Source organism: Tuber melanosporum (genome assembly GCF_000151645.1).
Source record: "Tuber melanosporum whole genome shotgun sequence assembly, scaffold_105, strain Mel28".
In the NCBI taxonomy this organism is placed as follows: domain Eukaryota; kingdom Fungi; phylum Ascomycota; class Pezizomycetes; order Pezizales; family Tuberaceae; genus Tuber; species Tuber melanosporum.
Window position 1 is genome coordinate 281048 of NW_003298761.1, and position 19768 is coordinate 300815.

The 19768-nt window shown below is 48.3% G+C and overlaps 2 protein-coding genes; both read left to right on the plus strand.

Moving 5' to 3' along the window:
• Positions 1-852: 852 nt before the first annotated feature.
• GSTUM_00000162001 (uncharacterized protein) lies at positions 853-2923 on the plus strand (the record flags this gene model as incomplete). The annotated part of the gene is made up of 2 exons (XM_002835378.1): positions 853-1499; positions 1582-2923. 2 exons carry the CDS (start codon positions 853-855, stop codon positions 2921-2923), a joined length of 1989 nt encoding a protein of 662 aa, XP_002835424.1.
• An 11314-nt stretch (positions 2924-14237) lies between these two features.
• On the plus strand, positions 14238-15945 carry GSTUM_00000163001 (uncharacterized protein; the record flags this gene model as incomplete). XM_002835379.2 has 3 exons in its annotated part: positions 14238-15228; positions 15281-15682; positions 15779-15945. The coding sequence occupies 3 exons, from the start codon at positions 14238-14240 to the stop codon at positions 15883-15885; spliced, it is 1500 nt and encodes a 499-aa protein (XP_002835425.1). The 3' UTR covers positions 15886-15945.
• Between the last annotated feature and the right edge of the window lie 3823 nt (positions 15946-19768).

Consider the following 19768-nt stretch of genomic DNA (forward strand, 5'->3'; position numbering starts at 1 on the left):
CTCAGGCTCCCCTGTGTTCATGTATGGATGGTACAGCTTGCTGTTGTTGATGATTCATTCCGCTGGAGCCGTTACTGTCTACAGCATGGTTCATCGTCAATATATCAGCGATCCGCGATCATACTTGTAGTGTTGGGCTGAGGGGAGGAGCCGAGAAACAGGCCCGCTCCCAGGGTGCAAGTGCATGATAGCCGAGAACGCTGAGCACAGTACCGGTACCTTATCCGATCGTCCAAAAAGGGGAAAATAAAGACAAAAATACACTCTGCGATACTCGATTTGAAAGCACGACTCTTTTTCCTCTTCGCCTACTACGAATCTTCAATCACCGCTTCCAATGACGGAACACTTACTTGTACTGTACTGACTGATAAGTGAACGATACCATCTGCTCGCAATGTTGTAAAAACCTTTATCCTCACACCCTTGACCCTGAACTCGCCTTATCCGCTGCCACCTCCTCTTCTATGATACCTCCTACTGCGTGTGGGTACCTGGAGCCCTGTATCATACATCCACATCCTCTGCTAGGGCCCCATCTCGACAAAGATTCATTCATTCATTCATTCATTGCTTACCTACAACCCGCTTCTCTGTCCTGCGGATCCTCTCTCTGCTGTCGGTGTTGGCAGTGCATTAGTGTGCTCGGGCCGTGTCTCGTATGATACTTGTACCACCTCACAATCCTGACAGATATCCCTCTGCCTGTTATCTCTTATCCCGGAATTCACCCGTCAATTCCTTGACCCTCACTTGGCCTTTCGCACCATCCCCGGCAAAATATGGTGGAGGATAGGCCCCGAACTTGATTCAATCGACTTGAAAAGCATATTCTCTGAAGACTTTTGGGAAATGCCTCCTCCTCCCTTTCTAGCATTAACTGCCGTCGACGGTCGCCCTACCGACTGTCGTGTACGATGGCTTCAGAAGCCCAGCAGGTCAGAAAAAGATCCTCAGTTAGGGGATTGGGTCACCAGGAAGGTTCCAGGTGTTGAAGCTCACAGAAGTGAGAACCTGCATCTTCCTAATGAGATACTGGAACAAATAGTTCAGCATGTAAGCACCATATTACCGGTATCCCTCATTATTCAACTTACATTAATTGCAACCGCAAAGGTTACCCATACCCGCACGCTTCTCTCTCTGTGCCTTACTTCACGGACACTGTACAGAATATCTGTTCTCTATCTTTACCGAAGCATTGCCGTTTGGGGAAACTGGGGCGAGGGGCCGAATTTGCCTGATCCATTGAATAAGCCGCTTCCTGGTCAGGTGAAACTTTTAGAGAGTCTCTCCGCCGACTTCACAAAAGAGAGCCCCGTGAGCCCCGTAGATGCATTGCCGGCTCTGCAAATCGCAAAATATGTGAAGCGGTTGTATTTAATGTATCCAGACAATCACCTAGGAGGGGAAGATTCCGGTTCCCTTGGCCACGGTGGAGATTCTCCACAGTCCATCTCGCAATTGGTAAAAAACTGTGCCAATATCGAGGAGCTACAGTAAGTTTCCCCCGCCCTGTCGCGCTTCCTTATTGCACACAATCAAACGTAGAACTTCTAAGCGAAGTTAATTCTGTTCCAGAATATGCGACAATCTCAAGCTCCGAGGAGATTTGGTCAAGGCCATAGTTTCTCTCAAAAAGCTCAAGCATCTACGCATCACCATTGAGTCCGATACGTCGGCATCACTAGCTCAACTTCCCCCTCTCACTTCCCTTCAAGTAGATATGAGAGGGGTAGAGGAGGGCGGGCAAGCTATCAATGGCGCGGCCGCTCTTTTCCGTAAAGTTCTGGAAACGTCTCGGGCAACGTTGACTTCACTTGTTCTTCACTCTGGGCGCTCAGATCATCCAGACCGATCCGAGCATATTTTTGGGCCCCTAGTGGACCAACCGGAGAGCTCCGACATCGCAAAACCTCAGCCATTAAATCCCACATTTAAGTTCTGGAAGCTCGAAAAGCTGGTACTTAATGCCTTCCACCTAACGCAGACTCACAAGTATGCACTGCGACTTGCGGGCGTGATTAATTTTTCTAAGCTCACTTATTTGGAGATGGGGAATTTTCACAATTCGGTGTTCGCCTGTCGATTGGACGTGGAATGGACGAATCTTAAGAAGATTTATCTTTGTTACAACCCAAATCTCAAAGATTTCTTAGGAAAATGTGGTGGGTTAGAAACAATTTTCCTCGCTCATGCGCCGCACATGACTTCAAATGATATATCGTCCTTGATTGAGAAGATTGTTGGGAATCACGGAAAAACTCTAAAAACGCTTGCATTGAGGCCAGCGGAGGCTCTTCCCCAACAACGCATACCCACTCTTAGCATATTTCACCTCCGCAAGCTTGGACAAGGATGTAGGCTCCTGAAAGAGTTATGGACGGCTTTTGACTTTGAAAATGATTGGGTAATTAATCCCCGGGCCGCTCGAGCACTGGACCAGAAACTGATATCGGTATCCAACCAGTGCGAGCTCGCCCACACGGTTTACAAGCTTCTTCCAAATCTACAAATGCTTCACCTCACAAATCAGATACCAGAATGGATCCCGCTTTATCATTGGTCATTATCTCATCCCGGTCTACGTTATCCAAATTCCGACTCGAAGAGATGTCGTGTCGAGGCGGCGACGGAGCGGGCCATAGCAACCTTGATAAAGTGCTACCTCCTTCATGCACCAAAGAAAGTGCCCCCACTGAGAGAATTTTCGGCTATGCGGACTTATAGCCGTCAATCAAACGATGTCACCCGTTGGTACTATCAAATTGTCCCAGAAGTACCGGCTCCCGACTGGGGGACTGTGGATAGTTGGGTCGGGTTCCGTCGTGGGGTAGGGGGGTGGGAGTGGGCTGCTATGAAGGGGCCCTGGAAATTGGAGAATGGGAAGGGTGAATCGAATGCGAATCTAGACTACTTTTAATTGATTGGAGTTAGGGCCTAGACGGACCGTTTTGCGGGCTCGGAGTGTATGTGTGGTGCGTATTGGTTGAAGTTTAGGCGGCGCGATGGGCTTCGCGGGTAGAATAAATAGAGGGGGATGAGAACATTGACTGCTAATCTCGGGCCTCACATTTCTTTTTACCTCACTCTCGTGACCACGTTAGCTAGATCAGCGTAGTACGCGCGCGATAGTCTGATACAGTAGGGAGACTTACGCGGGCTATTTGGGATCTGGCGGTAGTTGGGTATCATATAATACCTTCTTGCACATTACTGTGGAAATGGGCCAGATAGATATATTCGCCACCTGCCTTAATATCGCAAAGACCTAAGATGAGTAAATGTGTGGTAGGTAGGGGTTTATGATTTAATAATGACTTGCCCAAGAATTGCAGGAGAGGATAGAAGGCATATCATACCTTTACCTCCTTTACCTCCACCTTATACGAATAGTACAAACTCTCTTATCATAGATGTGCGAATAAGATCTCATGAGTTTTTTTTGGGCTTTACCCATATAGGTGGCCCGGGTTGCATTTCTATAATACCCCATGCCAATATTGGACATCTTAACGCTGAGGGAGGAAATAGTGAGATAAGCACCTCTCCCCGATTGCTAAAAGATGAAACCAATTTTTTGCCCAAGGAAATGATCGCAACAGGAGTACAAAGGGGCAAAGGGTTTGGCGGTGGGCAAGACACGGTTTTAAAAGGGGGGTCGCCAATTTCAGATGGATGGACGGCGCAAGGCTATAGCACATCGATGAGTGCACATAGCGGAGAAGCGCTATGCTGTTAGTGGATTATGGGAACCCTATTCGGGGAATTTTGTCCAACCTTCAAGTCGGGCATCTCGAGTCCGTGGAAGGGGCAGCGACCACAATGGTGGCCGAGTGATAGATTGTGAATGATCCACCTCATCCTGGCACAAACGGAGGGGACAAGTCAAGTTTTTTTTTTGTAGCTTTTTTGTTTGTTTTATAATATATATGTGTGGTTCCCGATTCAACACACAGGCATGTACTGTACTCAAAACGAAAGTACGTACGGAATCGCAAACCGACCGACCGAAAAAAAAAAAAACCGCTAAATAGAATCGCAAAATCGCAGGAAGAAAAGATAAAAACAACCGTCAATGCAAACGCTCCCGAATGTGAAGGTGTGCGTGCCCATGGCAAGAACATCTGATAAACAAACGCTGGCTAAAGGAAAAAACGTTTCGTTGGCCGACCGGGACAGCCACCTGCGACGGTGGTGGGAGAAAAGGAAAATGACATGAATAAAAGATGATATACAAACACAAACACCTTTACTCAACCAAATGGAAGGAGACCATAATCTAATGTAAACCCACTGGCGTAAAAGGGTAGAGAAGTCAAGAAGAAAAGAAGGAAAGTCGAAGACCGAAAAGTCCAAAGGTAGAGAGTAGACTGGAGTAGAGATTTATCGTCATATACAAGGTCGCAACGTTCCGGGGACACTGTTAAATAAATAACTCGTCCTTAGAAAGGAAATAGGCTCATCCCCCCATTAATATCCTCTTCAAACTGGCTTATCCATTCATTCGCGATCTCAGGTTCGATGGCCGCTGCCTCCGAACTCTCATCTGCATACGAAGCAGTGCTCTGGAAGGCATTAGAAATAGCGCTATGGGAGGAAGATGTGGTGGTGTTGGTGCCCGGAGTAGAGGATTGGCCAGAGTTTTGAAGCCAGTTCGGGTTGACGTATTGGTGCGGGGGGCCATCAGGCAGAGAGTGGAAGTGACCAGCTTGGAAGAGTTGCTGGTTAGTGGTGCCCGAGACTTGCTCGTTGAAGTTGAATCTCTGGCGCCCCTGGAATCCGGAATTGGCAATGCCATTGGTGGTGCTCCCAGTAGAAGAGAAGTTAGGAGGCATCTGGGCGATTGGCCCTGCCATCAGGTGGGTAGAGTTATAGCGAGCCCCTTCTCTATAATTGTTTGTTTCAGAGATGCCGATGGGGACTCTGTTAGGTGCGCTGCTGGGGGGCTGGAACGCTCCAGGCTTGGATGTGGTTCCATGCCTAGAACCGAAGAAGTCCACGCCCTGGACTTTGCCGTTGTTGGAACTGCTATTTACAGAGGTGGGTAAAGTCACCTTTTTATTATTGTTAGATCCGAAAATCTCGTCTAGGGAACCCCTTGTAGCATCATCTTGACCCAGGAATCTGGGGTCCAAGAGAAAGTCCCAGGAACCGAAGTTTGTATCCTGAGTAGTAGCAGCCTCCATGTTATTCATTCCGGCGGCGAAGTACTCCTGTGATCTAGGGGCAGCATTAGGAACTATAGCCCCCGGGAGTCCACACTCGCCACGGGCTTCTTGAGCTTTCTTTTTCGGGGCCTCCTCGTCTCGGCCCGAGCGGGAGACATCGGTGACCTCTTGGGCTGGCTGAAAAGCCTTTAATGCTAATACCATCCCGGCCTCCCGAACAGCAGAATCCTGAGCAGGCGCAATGGAAAGAGGTAGTGGCGCCTCCGGCCTAGCTGCTGCCGACACCCTTAATTCCCCCCCTCTAGGGGCCGAATGTGCCGCTTCGCGCTCGGCATTGGCCTGTCTAATAGCCTCAATAGCCCGATGCTTTGGCCCACGGAAAATTTTCTTTGGCGCGCCACTGGTCCTCCCGGTATTGACGCCCTTCCTGGCCAGCGGTTTCTCCGGTGGCGCCAAAGGTACCCCGCGCGGGTCATCGAAGTACTCCATTCCGAGTTCTTCGAGAGGCACCTCAGGCTTAGATTTTGAAGGACGGCGCTTTTTGGAACGGACTCCAGTCGCCGCCTCTTGCTCCTCAATCTCCGCGTCGCGGAGCTTGCGCTTGCGCCCTTCAGATTTCTTTTGCCAGTTGTTTTTTTGGTTATCGACGAAGCGCTATGGTATTTTAGTTTGTTATGTTGAAGGAAGAGGGGGTGGGGGGGGGTGTGATAATACAATCTGCATTCCGCGGGGATCTTTGAGGCATTCTTCGTAAAGACTCATCTTCCACATTGCGTAGAGGGTGCCTTTGCACTTCTGGTGGACTATTAGCATTGTTAGATGGTGGAGAGAGGAAATATTTCAAACCTTCAAAAGATCCAAGAGGTCTTCGATCCTCTCCTGTCGTGACAGGGCCATGAACTTATCATCTTCATCCCCGTGCTTATGCATCGCATTGAGGTCGATCTACCACCCAATTAGCTACACAGACACCACCACCACCACAGGCCGGGCAGGAGGATGGGAGAAAGCAAAGCTCACCACAATGCGACGAGCCAAGTCAATGAAGTCCTGCTCACTCATGCCCCCCCAATGGTCAACGTAAGGTTTGGTGTCCAAGAAGTCATGAACAGAGTCTTCGTTCTCCATAACTGCCACGAGATCCTTGACAAGTTTCTCATCTTCCGGTGAGAATTCCGGAAGATGCTTGCCAGAGAGGAGGAAATTAGCGATCAATTGTCCTGGGAAACCGCAGGCTTGCTTTGTAATGTCACGCTTGCAGAAGTAACTGGGGGTCTGCCCCCACAAGTGGTAGCTCTCAGCGATTGCATGAACTTGGCCGAAGAGTTTGTGGATTTCCTATGATGTATTCCTCCACGGTTAGCTTGCTATTTAATCATTGTTATGACAATATTAATAATAACAACTGCTTGGGGATCATGCTGGGGTTCACCTGAATCTGTTCTTGGATAAACTTCCCAACCGACTCCTCGGGAAGTTTAAAGTGGTTAACAGCGGTATCGTGGATGATCTTCTCGAATTGGGTCAGCGCCAAGTCGAAGTCCTTGTCTGTACCTGCGCCATTCTGTAAGAAGCCCATCAACTGGGCAAGGATTGCACCCTCCAAGATTGGCATTACTGGAGATTGGGGAGTTAGCGGATAGAGGGAGGGGGCAACAGTAGAAGGCTAACTAACTTCGGATGAGGTAGGTGTGAAGTGTTGGAGTGTGGGGTAGTAGAAAAGGTGGTGGTGGTTAGTGTTTTTTCTTCGTGGTGTGGAGGAGGCCACTGTGGGTGTTGGAAGGTTTGTAGAATTGGTCTTATATTCGATGCTAGGAGTTTGGTGGCTCCATTGACTTGGCCGTCCTAAAGCCCTAATTAGGTCCATAGTATGATTTCTCCATTTAACCCACTCATTTCTATCTTCTAAAGCCCCAGTTTGTATGCGTACTATGGAGGGGTAGGGTTGAAATGTTCTCTCTTGGGCGACTCGATAAAAGAGTTAGGGCATCGCGATTTGTGGTGCTCAGTTTTGTGGGGCATGATATGATATCTCACTGTAAATCTTGCTCACAGACCTGTCTCGGGCAATGATTAGAATCCCCTAATACCTAAAAAACCAAGCATTTTGACCGATCCTAGCCTTTGAACCTCCTTATATTGGGGTCTCACATACCACAGTCAAGGCCAGTTCGCATTGCGCCAGGTTACACGGTGCAATACTGGTAACCGTAGTCCATCAAATCGATTTATTGGACAAATGTACTGCACTTAAAGTGTGAGCATAAGTATGCGGAACTTTGGCCCATTTGTCGAAATCTCTATCTGCGCGATTTCTCTTTCCCCAGCTACTTGGCCAACCTAGGCTAATTTTTGGTAAAGGAAAAAAGCCCGTTGAACTCTCTCGCCCGCTAGCCTGAGAGAATACCATCCCCTGAGCGGTCGAGAGGTAATCGTGCCATCCAGAGGGATTCGACATACTCACTCTTAACGCCCTATACAGTAGACGACAAGACAAGTATTTACTTGGTGACACCTACCAACCTCATTGGTACTACTCCCAATCACACCCCCTTTGAGTGTTTTGGGCCCCAAATATTTTTCTGAGACGGACCAAGAACGAATGTAAGCACACCCCTATAATTTAGCTACTCCTAAGGGTTTAGGGATAGGGTGTTAACATGCCAACAAGGACAAGTTATTATGATAATATATGATATATATATATATCATACCATGAATTCTCCCACACAAAAAACTAACAAAGACTATCACGTATCATTCAAAGTCCTAAATTCTCTGTGGGCTAAACTTTTCAAAGCTACCTAAAAGGACCGGGGAAAACAAAAATCTGGTTGGCCTCGAGCTTCTGAGCTCCCTTGGATCGAGATACTCCAGACCGGTTAGTTTTATGCGAGACTTTACAATATATCATTGGGCCATTGCTCTCGCACAATGGCAGCATTTCTGTAAGCATTCCGTGTCATTGAAAGCATTTCCAGAGCGTTGCCCCCTAACAGACGTCCCATAGTGACCACATTGTCCTACACTACCCGAGATGGAATATATCATATAACCGAGTGAGTTAGTAGATGCGCTGTTTGAATCCTCCCACAAGTGAGATGTGGACCACCCCCATCCCCCTAAAGTGATGGCATGTTAATCCGAGTAGTAAAGTGTTGTAATATCAGAAGCGCGGAGAGGGAACAAAAGATCATCAGTCAAACAAGCCCTTCAAGACAAAACAGGCAGCACAGGATCCAGGCTCGGCGAGGGAGCTGAGTGTTTGAAGCCTAAGTCAAGGCTTTTATATCATACCATAAAGTGAAGAGCTCACAGACATGGCTATGCATAATCCCAGAGAGGTTATTCCGTTGGAGCATCTAAGATACCAGATCAATTTTGTGCAGTTTGCAACTCAAACCCATTTTTACCAAACGAGCCCTCACCACTCAAACGCCGGGCAACGCGGTAGCACAGATCAACACCACGCTCTCGACAGCCCCTAACATCCCCGAATAGGCAATACTAGCTCCTGGCCTCAACAAAAGATGTCACTATTCCCGTCTTCGCAATTAGTTTCTGGGGATTTATCCCAATGCCTTCTTCTCGTTCAACACAATACCAATTACACCCTATCCAATCGCCAGGATACCAAGCTGTTTGGCAAACCTGGATATTGCAGATCCCAACAGCGTCGCCTTCAAAGGAGTATAATTTTTGGTATCAACACTGTTTGCTCTTTGTGGCGTCACTCGATGTCTGTTTGCTATTCATAAGATATCACTCGGACCTTCCCTCATGGTTCACGTTGAAGATATTGTCTTCCGTTATCTGCAAAACATTCCTTTCTCTATCTCTCACGCACGTTGCTTCCCGAGTCCTACATCATTCCTTTATTTCGGTTTTCGTTTATTTCGGTAATAGAGCGCCCCCGATTGGTTCTTGATTATTCGGCGGCTGTAAGCTGAGTATATTTATACCCTTTAGGTTTGAAGGCGTATACCGGCGCGGGAGCAATGATGCATTAAGTGCTGAAGACGACAAACAGGTTTTTCCTGATGATGGATGAGGATACTATTGTTCTCTTTATATGTTTGGGCATTAAGCCTTGCCCTCTGGTTTATCCAAGGTTCGAGTTGAAGTTATCAAAGACTATGGTTCCCTGCGAGCGTATATAAGCCTATTACAATATTTCATGTCAAGGGAGAGAGAAAGAGCTTGATTTTCCACTAGGCGCACTCGAGTGCGCCTATACGGACAATTGGGGACGAAAAGTAGACGGAATAGCTCCCTCCCTCGTAGCGATATATGGGGAAACTACCAGTGTCTAGACGAGTGTGCATAGCGGACGAGAGATGAGGACGAGAGAAGAGAGATAAGAATCTAATGATATTGCACTCAGGTTCGTCAGATCAGAGGTTCGTTACCTCTAAACAGATGAGAAAAACCAAGCTAAATATACTAGAAAATAGGAAACTCCAAAAACATCTCCTGCTAACTACAGGACCCTTTGCTCCTCCATAACCTTCGAACAGATACAAAAGAAAGGACCTTCTCCATGACCCTTCACAACAAAAGAAAGACATTACGAATACTCCCACTCTCCAGATCTTATCGCCAGGGTCACAACAACCTCCGGTATCTTCCACTTACTACTCCATCGTCCTCATGCTATCCATCACCCTCTCTTACAAGTCTTGCTTCCAGAACTATCTCACATCGCACACTCCCGGAATAATTCTATCCGACGTCAACAGAAACAGCGTAAGAACGAAAGAGCTCACAAGATGGTTTTAATGGCAATATTGAGTGGCAAGAAACGGCGTGCTACAGTCGCTTAAGGTACGACCTCAAGTCTAAGAGGAGCAGGAAGAGATGAAAAAGAATCGGAAGAAAACTAGTGATAAAAGCACCTCTAGTAAGAAGGCGAGTGATGGAAAGACTGATAGACACCAGATCCAACACCCTCTACCTCTCTAGTCTTGTAGCAACACTCCTTGCCTTTTCATTCTTGTACGCTCGGAGGCGCGCCCTACTACTTATTATACAAATACCCACCAGACTTCCCACATTCATGATATCTTAGTTGCTCGGATATCTCCCACAACTGTAAATAGAATGGTTGATCCAACCTCCCATGAGGAATCCGTTCGTGCTATATTTATATACTGTAGTAATTGATTAGGAAGTACGGCTATGGGCCCAGGAGAATACGGTTTTAGTTATGATAGTAATCGCCCCAGATGCCATTGGCATCATGACGTCCGTTCAGTATTCTCCGTCATCTATAGCGTCTGTGTTGCTACCTCCTTAATTATCAATTATATGACAATATATCCTTCCTCTCATAACAAATGCCCATGTGAGATAAGAACTAGGGTTATTCCTCCTACGTAACCGCCCTCGCACAGTACATTTCATCGTAAAGTGGGGTATGACAGCTTGTTTTTTTTTGCCAAAAACACCAATACTAGCTTGAATAACGCAACCCCCATTAGATCCTGGGTTGGAAATTTACCATGCTCTCAGTTTACCATCTTTACCTTGAGCAAACAGAACATCATTACTCAGCCACACAAAGCCTTTAAGTAGGGAAATCGCAGCCATTGTAAGCGCGTTCCTCCGCACTGCTGGCCCATTCTGCCATAGAAAATGTGTTCTTAGGGCTCAGACCCAGCTCATCCCCAGCCTCACGATCACTATGATACCACACTTGGTGCTACCCCCGACCAATCCCCCCGCGGTTTCCCCAATGGGACTTGTTCAGGCATGCGGTGGGCCATTTTGCCCATCGACATGCCCCACTCAGACTTGCGCTCCAGGGTTTCCCGCTTTCTCAAAATAGAGTGATACCAGATACTTTCACCAACCGCCTAATCTACTATACCCACTATACTACTGTAATGATCTTTGTTTGCAAATATATTTCCCTGTATGTATGGAACATACATAACGATTGAGGGAAACGGCGTCATGGCACTCAGACACTTAGCTGCGTTTTATAATTGAGTTTTTTGTCCTGCGACCATTAATACCTACTAGCCCCCCGAAGAGTGGTCGCTGGCTATCTGAGATCCGTGACTGGGTAGCCTTTGATCCTTAGAAATCTTCTGCAGAAAACCTTCTGTCAGTTTTGCAAGGTATGTACAGTACGTTGCAACAATATGGAGACTGAAACAAATTCCAGCACAGTGGGCAACTTCAAGCTCCAGGAGAAAGCTAAGGTTTTGTGCTTCTGGGAGGTTGGGCCACTATGATACCATACTAAGTGCTGGGAAAGAGTATTCCTTAAGCTGTGGATGGTGTAGATGAGTCTAGCTAGTATGTATCATACTCGCGCGGTCGAGTTGGCGCCGAAAACTTAGGGCAGCAATTCCAGCACCATACAAGAAGCACCCAGCTTCAACCCCGCCATACAGGTAAATTTAAACTAAATACGGGTGGATAGCAGGAGTGAGGCATTTTTCTACAGAAATTATGTCATCAAAAAAAAAGCTACTCGAATAATTGCGCCAACCCATGATCCCATCCCACTCCTCGAGTAGTCAGCGTAGTATAAACTTGGCAAGTGTTATTTCATCGCCGTCGGGCGTCACTCCTGTATCCAAATGCTCGAGCGAACATTAAACAATCTTGGCCAAGAGTACTATATTACCATGCTACCATACTCAAGGGAAGAACTCGGGGGGGGGGGTATAGTATTTGGGACCAGCTACCGGTCCACATCAGTAGAGGAATCACCAAAGCCTCCCAGAAAAGGCAGAAATTGGATATAAAAAATCTCCCGGAAACACCAAAGTTAGTCATCATTCTCCAAATCCGCGGTGTTTTCTCCACACTCAGGTTTATCCAAATGGGGGAATTCTAGATATGGAGCGAAGGGCCTACCAACACACCAACACTTGCATAAATCCTTGCCAATCCATAAAGTATCAGGACGCCTTGGCGCTACTTTATACTGTACGAGTATATCGATGCATGTCAGGGTGCCCGGTCACTTCATAAATTGGCTTGGCAAACGCAACGATGAAAAGCCCAGCCACGCCAAGCCACACACATGGCAGCCACACCCATGTTGTCTCATCGAGTCGGCTTAGTCAGCGAAACTAACTTTCACCATTTAGTCTCATCTTCTACTGAAGCTCTCAGCTCCACCCCGTGCCGCAACAATACCCCCCCAACAACAACCACCGCGAACGCGTCAATCTCTGGTCCAAGGTCTGACATCACCACATTCTTTCGCCCGACCTTCCTACTAAACCCGCCGCCGACCACAAACTTGGATTCTTCCCTCTCCCCTTTGCTAGTCACTTCCGATCAGCAAACCCCCTCGGAAATCTCGTTCGCATGAGCTCTCCTGCTCAGAATACCGCCTATACTCCTTTGGAGGCCCTCCTCCTATTCCACTATCTCTCGACTCATGGCACCCATCCGTCATCTTTTTCTCTTATTTCCCAGCTTATACTAAAGAACCCAGTCATCAAAGCCGAGGCTACTTTCGACCGAGGAAGGCTATCGCCGGATGCTCTTCGCGAATTTTATCATATTCGGTTGGCGGAGGCGGAATCCGAACTTGCGCACAGTGATAGGAATTTCAATGGCGATGGTAAACCGGGCTCTCAGATAATCTCACGAGAACCCAAAACTAAAACTAATACGACAGTGCTTTCCGATGCAGACAAGTTGAGACTGGTCAAGCTTCTCACTTCGCGACTTTACGAACGGTACCGGAAGGTTTCCCTTCGCCAGATCCAAGAATTGGAGGAGAGGTACCAGCGCCTGAATGACGAAATCGACGAAATCAACGAGGGGATATGGGATGAATGCCTGGCGAGGGAGGAGCAAGCCAGGACAAGGGACAGGAGTAAGTCGGGGATGTCGTTTGACCTTCGCGACAAAGTCTCTTCCCCATCATCCGATAGACGGATCATTCCAGTTGACAGTATGATCGAAGGATCCTCAGCAGCCACAGGGTCCGGAGAGACGGCACCTCTACCCACCAAGTCACCTTTACCCCCCGTTACTACGCCCCCCCTTCCGCCCATACCGAATCCTACTATAACCCCCATGAAGCCCGAGAAACCCATGCCTCTTGTCCTGCCCCATGTTGCGACCCCACAACCGCAGCCCTTGCATCTGCAATTCAATCAAGCACAGGTCCCTTGTTCAACATCGCAGATGCGCTACGAGCATATGCAACCGGCTCCAGGGATTGGGACAAGTGAGGTCCTAGGCCATCAACCGTCATTTTCCCCTCAAAAGCCACATGCGCACAACAGCATGTCACCTTCCTCCGGGCGGACACCTACCCCCAAAATTTTACCCGGGCCGATGCCAATTCCACTTAAGATGGAGGCCGTGCCTCCTCCCCCGCATCCGAATACACCACTGCCTGGTGCCCCTCCTCCAGCCAGGCCTCAGGCAAAAATTGAGGCACCGGTTCCAGTCCCACCCCCTAGTAGGCTAACCTTCCCACCGATCACACCTAGAGCCACTGGACAGTCTGTTTGGCCGGTTCCCGCACAACCAATGCAAGTGGCCGGGCAACAAGTGCAGGGGTCACCGCCGGGTATGGGCGGTTTACATCAGCTGGCAGATGTGGCAGATTCACGACGGAAACAAAAACATCCCCCACCATCACGTCCTTCATATCAGCAATATCCTCCTCTGGGCTTGCCCGATCGCATTCAACCCGTTGCCTGTACTCCTATCTACGATAGGGCCCCTGCAAGTGTCGGACCCGCGCTCCCTCCGGGTGGAGGTTATGGAATTCTATATCCCCCTCAAACCCCCGGTACTCCGGTCCCTGTCCAGCAACAATACTCACAGGCTCAGCCAAGGCCAATTGCTGCCGCTCCAGTGACTTCTTTCCAGCAATATACTCCCACTCCTGCCGCACCCGTTCAGCAGCCGCGCCAACCGGCTCAGGCACTATCAGCCCCTCGGGCATCGCCCGTTTCTCAAAAGATCGCACCTCGACCCTCACCTATCCCACAGACAGCTTATATCTCACCCAGGAAAGCTCCGCCCCCGCCGATCAACACCGGGGTTCCAGTTCATGCGCCATCAATCCCCGTCCATCCAATGGCCAATGAAGAGGACCCCGGTTCGCCTATCCCGCCACGGCCCGATGAGATTTCACCGATAAGTACACCCGGAGGTTCACCAACAGTTGAATCGCCGAAGTCAACCGTTATTGAGAAAATACGTAGTAAAAAACGGTTATTAGATGAAAGCAAATCCGGAGGGATTGGTCCAGAAAATAAGAATGAGGGGTCTAGAGAGAAGTCGCCGGATGGAAAACCAACACCCAAGAAGCAGAAATCCTCGAAGGCCGATAAGAAAGCTACCGGAAAACCTCTAGGTCGTATAGGTGTGGCCAGAGCTTCCAGTGCCGAACCCCCTCCTTCTAGGGTCACTAGGAGTGCCAGTGCAGAGGTGGAGAGAAGATCAAGAAGTCCTAGCGCCGAACCTCCTCCGGCGAACAAACAGAAGACAGCCAAAACGGTCGTTTCACCAATCTCAGAAGGGAGCGAAGTTAAGGACGAAGAACTTTCTGAGGTCGATCACGACAATGCGATAATGGCTTCGCCTGCACCTGTGCGCAAGGGCAAAGAGATTGAAGGGAGGAAGGCTGGGAATGGAAGGGCAACTAGAAAGACATCTGCCAGCGGTCGCAGGGTAGACGCAGAAGCAACTGAACGCGAAGACACCATTGCCCAAACGCCAAAAAGCAAAACCCCGAAACGTAAGCGCAACCCATCTCAATCAGATGTTGAGGAAGAGAGCAAAGGGGAAACTACTACAATCCCCCCGAGGAAGCCATTTCACAGGCCTCCGAAGCTCGAACCCCAAAATTCTGGCATTGCCACAGGCATTGGGTCACCACTTCCGACGGGCGTGGCAATCGGGCAGCAGCAGATGGTTGTAGCCACTAAAAAGTTTCTCCAACTCAGCGCCCCACTTCTAGGTGATATCAGCAGCCACAAATTCGCCAACCTATTCATGAACCCCGTGAATGAGCGAATGGCACCCGGGTATCGAAACCTAGTCTACAAGCCCGAAGATCTTAAATGTAATTCCCTCCCTCCCCCTGCACAAGGACTCAAAAGCTAACAAGCTCTTAGCCATCAAAGCCGCAGTCAAGGCCGGCGCAGCAGCCGTAACCAACACTTCAACCGGTACCCCAGCAATAACCACGCCAACAACCGAATCCATCGCCGCCTCGACCCCGCCGGCAAACACTTCAACCTTCACAACTCTCCCCGCAACAACCTTAAACACCCCCCCAAAGGGGATAGTAAACTCAGTCCAGCTAGAAAAGGAGCTCTTCAGAATGTTCGCCAATGCAATGATGTACAATAAGTCCAGCAGCGAGATCGCGAAAGAGACCGTCATGATGGCCCGGGACGTGGAGGGGATGGTAGATAACTTTCGCACGGCGGAGGAAGCGGGGATGAAAAAGGCCCTTGGCGCTAGCTTTGGGCCCGCAAGGAAGTTGGGCGGTGCTGGCAGTGGTAGCGCCGGCGGTGCGGGAAGTGAGAGGGAGCGGGAGAGAGAGAGGACAGCGGGAACTGTTGCAGAGGAAGGTGGGGAAGGCGAGGGTAGTGCCATCGCCGGAGCAGAAGGAGAGAGCATGGCCGACGAAGGCACAGAGAAGGAGACGGAAGACGGAGGTGGCGGTGGACAGGAAGGCAAGAAGAAGGTTGGAAGAAAGAAGAAGAGGCGTTAGCCTTCCACATGCATACCCATCGATCATAGCTACCCCTACTACCTCCCACATGGCCCTTTTACTCCCTAATAGTCCAATTCTAGGTACCCTCTCAACCTTTTCATTCACTCATTCATCCGTTCATCCTCTCCCGGTCAACACGATGTGTTAGGTTTTCTTAATATTTCCACTCCTCTTCTTTGTTGTATTAGTAGCGGGCTTTCCTTACATCCTTACTTTATTTATTTATGTACAGTACGGTTCCATATGGGTTTTTACTGACTGATTGATTGATATATACGGACCGGTACGCATGGGCGGGATCGCACTGTATCTAAATTATCAATATGATAGGGTAGGCTTTTGCAAAGGTGTACAGTATAGTAAATTCTTTGCAAAAGTGGCTTTGAAAGTTGTGTGCTTTGTGTGTTGTTTAATGAAGGCTGGGTTCTGTAGAGTAACGGGATGCCTCGGGACCCGTGAGATATCAAGGGTTGAGTTATCATACTAGTTTGTTAAATTAAACGACAATATTATACTCGAGTACCATCGCTGTAATTGTTTGCCGATATCCGAAAGCTAGGGTAAGTAAGCGGGTAGGTACGGGTAGGCAACCCGGAATACCTTGGCCTGATCATGTTAATCATAGAACAGCGCCGGACTGCTTACCGAGTGATAAATGCGATTCGAGTCAGACACGGTGCTAGGGGACTATCCCCGCACAAGGTAGCAGTGTTCGCAGCTTCGTTCTCAACCGTTCCTTCCAAGTGCGGCCTGTATTATACCATACCGGTATCCTTGAGTTATCGACTATTATACGTCGGCCGCCACCCATAATCCCGTAAACACCCCCCTGTGATGTTCCTTAACAGGGGAGGTTTTCACGGCTGGCTCGTTCGGGATCTGAGATAGCGCACTTGTACGTGCCCGAACCGTTCATACATAACCCAGCCTACAGATACGCCATGGGTGAATATTCTAAGCCGAGTGATACTCTGTGAAACATTCGAGTAGTTACCCGCCCACAAATCGTCTTGAGGTATCAGACCATAATATTATGATATTACGATAATAATATTATGATATCAACACATTCGATAATTGTTTGAAATTGTGCCATCCAGACTATCTATGGTACAGCAGTGGCTCTGATGGCATGATATCTGTAACTCGGTAGGAAGAGAAAGGCCCAGTGAATGCTTCACCATCTCCAAAAAAAAAAAAAAAAAAAACAGAATGGCAGTGGAACGATGGAGAGGATCAAGGGTAGTTATACCGCCCGCACTTATCTTCTGATGGCGATGGAAGCCTATCAACTTCTCTAGATATCAAAAAGCATTTCCTTTCTTCTTCCTCCATTATGCTATCACCATCGCCCCGAAACAAGACACCCACACACACACACCCACGGGCTGGAGACCGGTCGAACCTTGCACCTATTTTTTCCACATCTAGGACTCCACGATAGATGGAGCATTTTCTCGAGGTTCCTCTTTTTTTTTATCCTTTTCCCAATGAAACCGCAGAAGTGATCACAAAGTGCCATTCGCTTGTCATATGGGAAGTATTCCCCCGGTGAGCGATGTCTCTTTGAGACGGAAAAACCCCACGAAAGCATGCGTCGTAGATACAGGAGCGCTTACACATATTACAGTAAACTATCAATACAAGGACCCTTGACTCCGGGGTGTGTGGGGCAGAAGATATACATGGTTACCATAGTAGGATAACCATTCTCCTGCATTTTTATGAAAATGGAAATCCCACCGGTAGAGAGTTGTATTATTATTATGGGAAATACGGATAGAATATAGATATGGGGGGAGCGCACAATCGTATGCGCGAGTGTGCATATGGGATTACGGTATGTGGTGTGGAGTGAAATTCCTCGATTTGATTTCAGGCATTTTCAAGATCGGCTTAGTAGCGAAAGTTATCAATTTATCTGGCTGGTGGAGGTATCATAACCTACCCTGTAGTATATATATCTTATCATACCTCGAAAGCTATCATAATATTATCATACCACATTTTCTTTACTTTACTGCGGTTTAGGAGTAATGATACCAAGCTCAATACCGTTTTACCAGAATCGAGCTATTGAGCTTTCGGGGAAAAAAATTAAAATTAAATTAAATTCCCGGTTGTTGTTTGCTGAGAACACCAAAGGTGGGGGATTGTGCACTTTTATCTCAGCTCAAGGGTTTGATAGGCCAAGTAGAAAGTTATGAGATACACTCGTAGATCACCTTCCCACCCCGCCGCCGCCAAAATACTGGCACTCCTTACACACCGCAGCTTCGAAGTCGTGTTATCATGTCATACAAGCACGTACGGGCAGCTAACCTAGAGCATAAGAACATGGCGGCGATGTAAGGTTTTGCAGGACGGTAAACTCACCAAAGCACACACACCCAAAACTACGGCATGGCCACAAAAAATTGAAGGCCTAGTAGCAATCAGGGAGAGAAAAACATAGGTGGCGGGATAGAAGCCTTGCTCTCCATTCACAACACATCCCCAATATACCGTTAGGAATTGTGTCTGGAGCCACTTGACATATTTCGAGATATCCAAGTTGGAAATGTAATTCCCTCTTTTCCTTTCTCAAGCTCGCGAGATTATGAAGCCCTTCGCAAATCGCAATGATATGTAGCATAGATGATTCTGTGGTAGAGAGCGTTGTAGTGGTCCATGAGCTATAATACCGGTAGGCTGTGACTCAGGATTGGCTTTCCGGGCATGAGAGGGGGTGTGGGTGTTTCTGGATCCCTTGCCGGCTGGGAAGTATTATACTAGCACAGCACTGTACGAGTATTTTGGTTGTGTTTAACCGTTGGGTAGAGTACAAGTAGTTTTGGTGGGACCTTACGACATTACCGGTACTTATTAGTCGGGGATAGTGCCAATGGTTGAGGGCGTGGTTTGTGACACATGATGCCGGAATGAAATGGCGCTGTCTTAGGTGTGCCCATTGGATGTGTTGGTTCGGATGCCTAAAGCAATGGTATTAGACGCTTCAAACATAGGGTATCATGAAGAAACCGGAGGGATCATTCATAACCCCTGTATTCGCCATGTCTCAAGTCACCAATTGTTACAGGTCACTCCGGGATCGTTCCTCGCACCAGACAACAGGGCAACAATAGTCACTGAATTTCAAGCTCTAACCGAGTGAGAATTAATGACTTAGCGATCCTATACCGGTACGGTATCCTCTCCCACCCTCCTATATATCAACAACAAAAAGCAAACACGCACCACAGATAGAAGACAAGGAGAAAAAAAAAGCAAGGAAAAACATGAAACCGACAAAACCACCAGGCGTCCCGGGACTCGAGTAACTTTACTCGGGTATACCGGTACTCGAGTAGATATACCGAGGCTGGCGGTGGACGTGATCATCACAGGATCTTTCTCCTTTTGGAGGGAGTTGTCCCTACACGATGGATTGGTCAAGTTGGACTGCTGGGTTTGAGTTACCGGTATTATAGGGTACGGTACTCGTACCTGCCTGCCACTGCACTCACACACGGGTGCGATTGATGGGGCTTACTGTGCTGGGAGAACCTTGCGGTAGGTTGGTATCACATGAAGGTGCTTGTCTCAGCAGGTTGCCTGTAGCTCGCTTACCCGTACACTGCACGCGGGGTGTAGAGATCGGGTGATTGTTCGTGAAGCTGTGTTGCCAGGAGTGTCTTTTGCAAGCTAAGCCAAGCTGACTAGGGGTCCGGCCGGCCGTTGGTGGCATGTGTGGTACAGTACAGTACCGGTATCGTTGCCGGTATTGGCGAATTGCCGTACCTGCACCGTGCGATACGGGATCTATCGATGCGAGGTACGGGTCTGATCGTGATTTGTTGGACTGTGCTTTCTTTGTACTCGAGTACTCGTACTTGTAAAT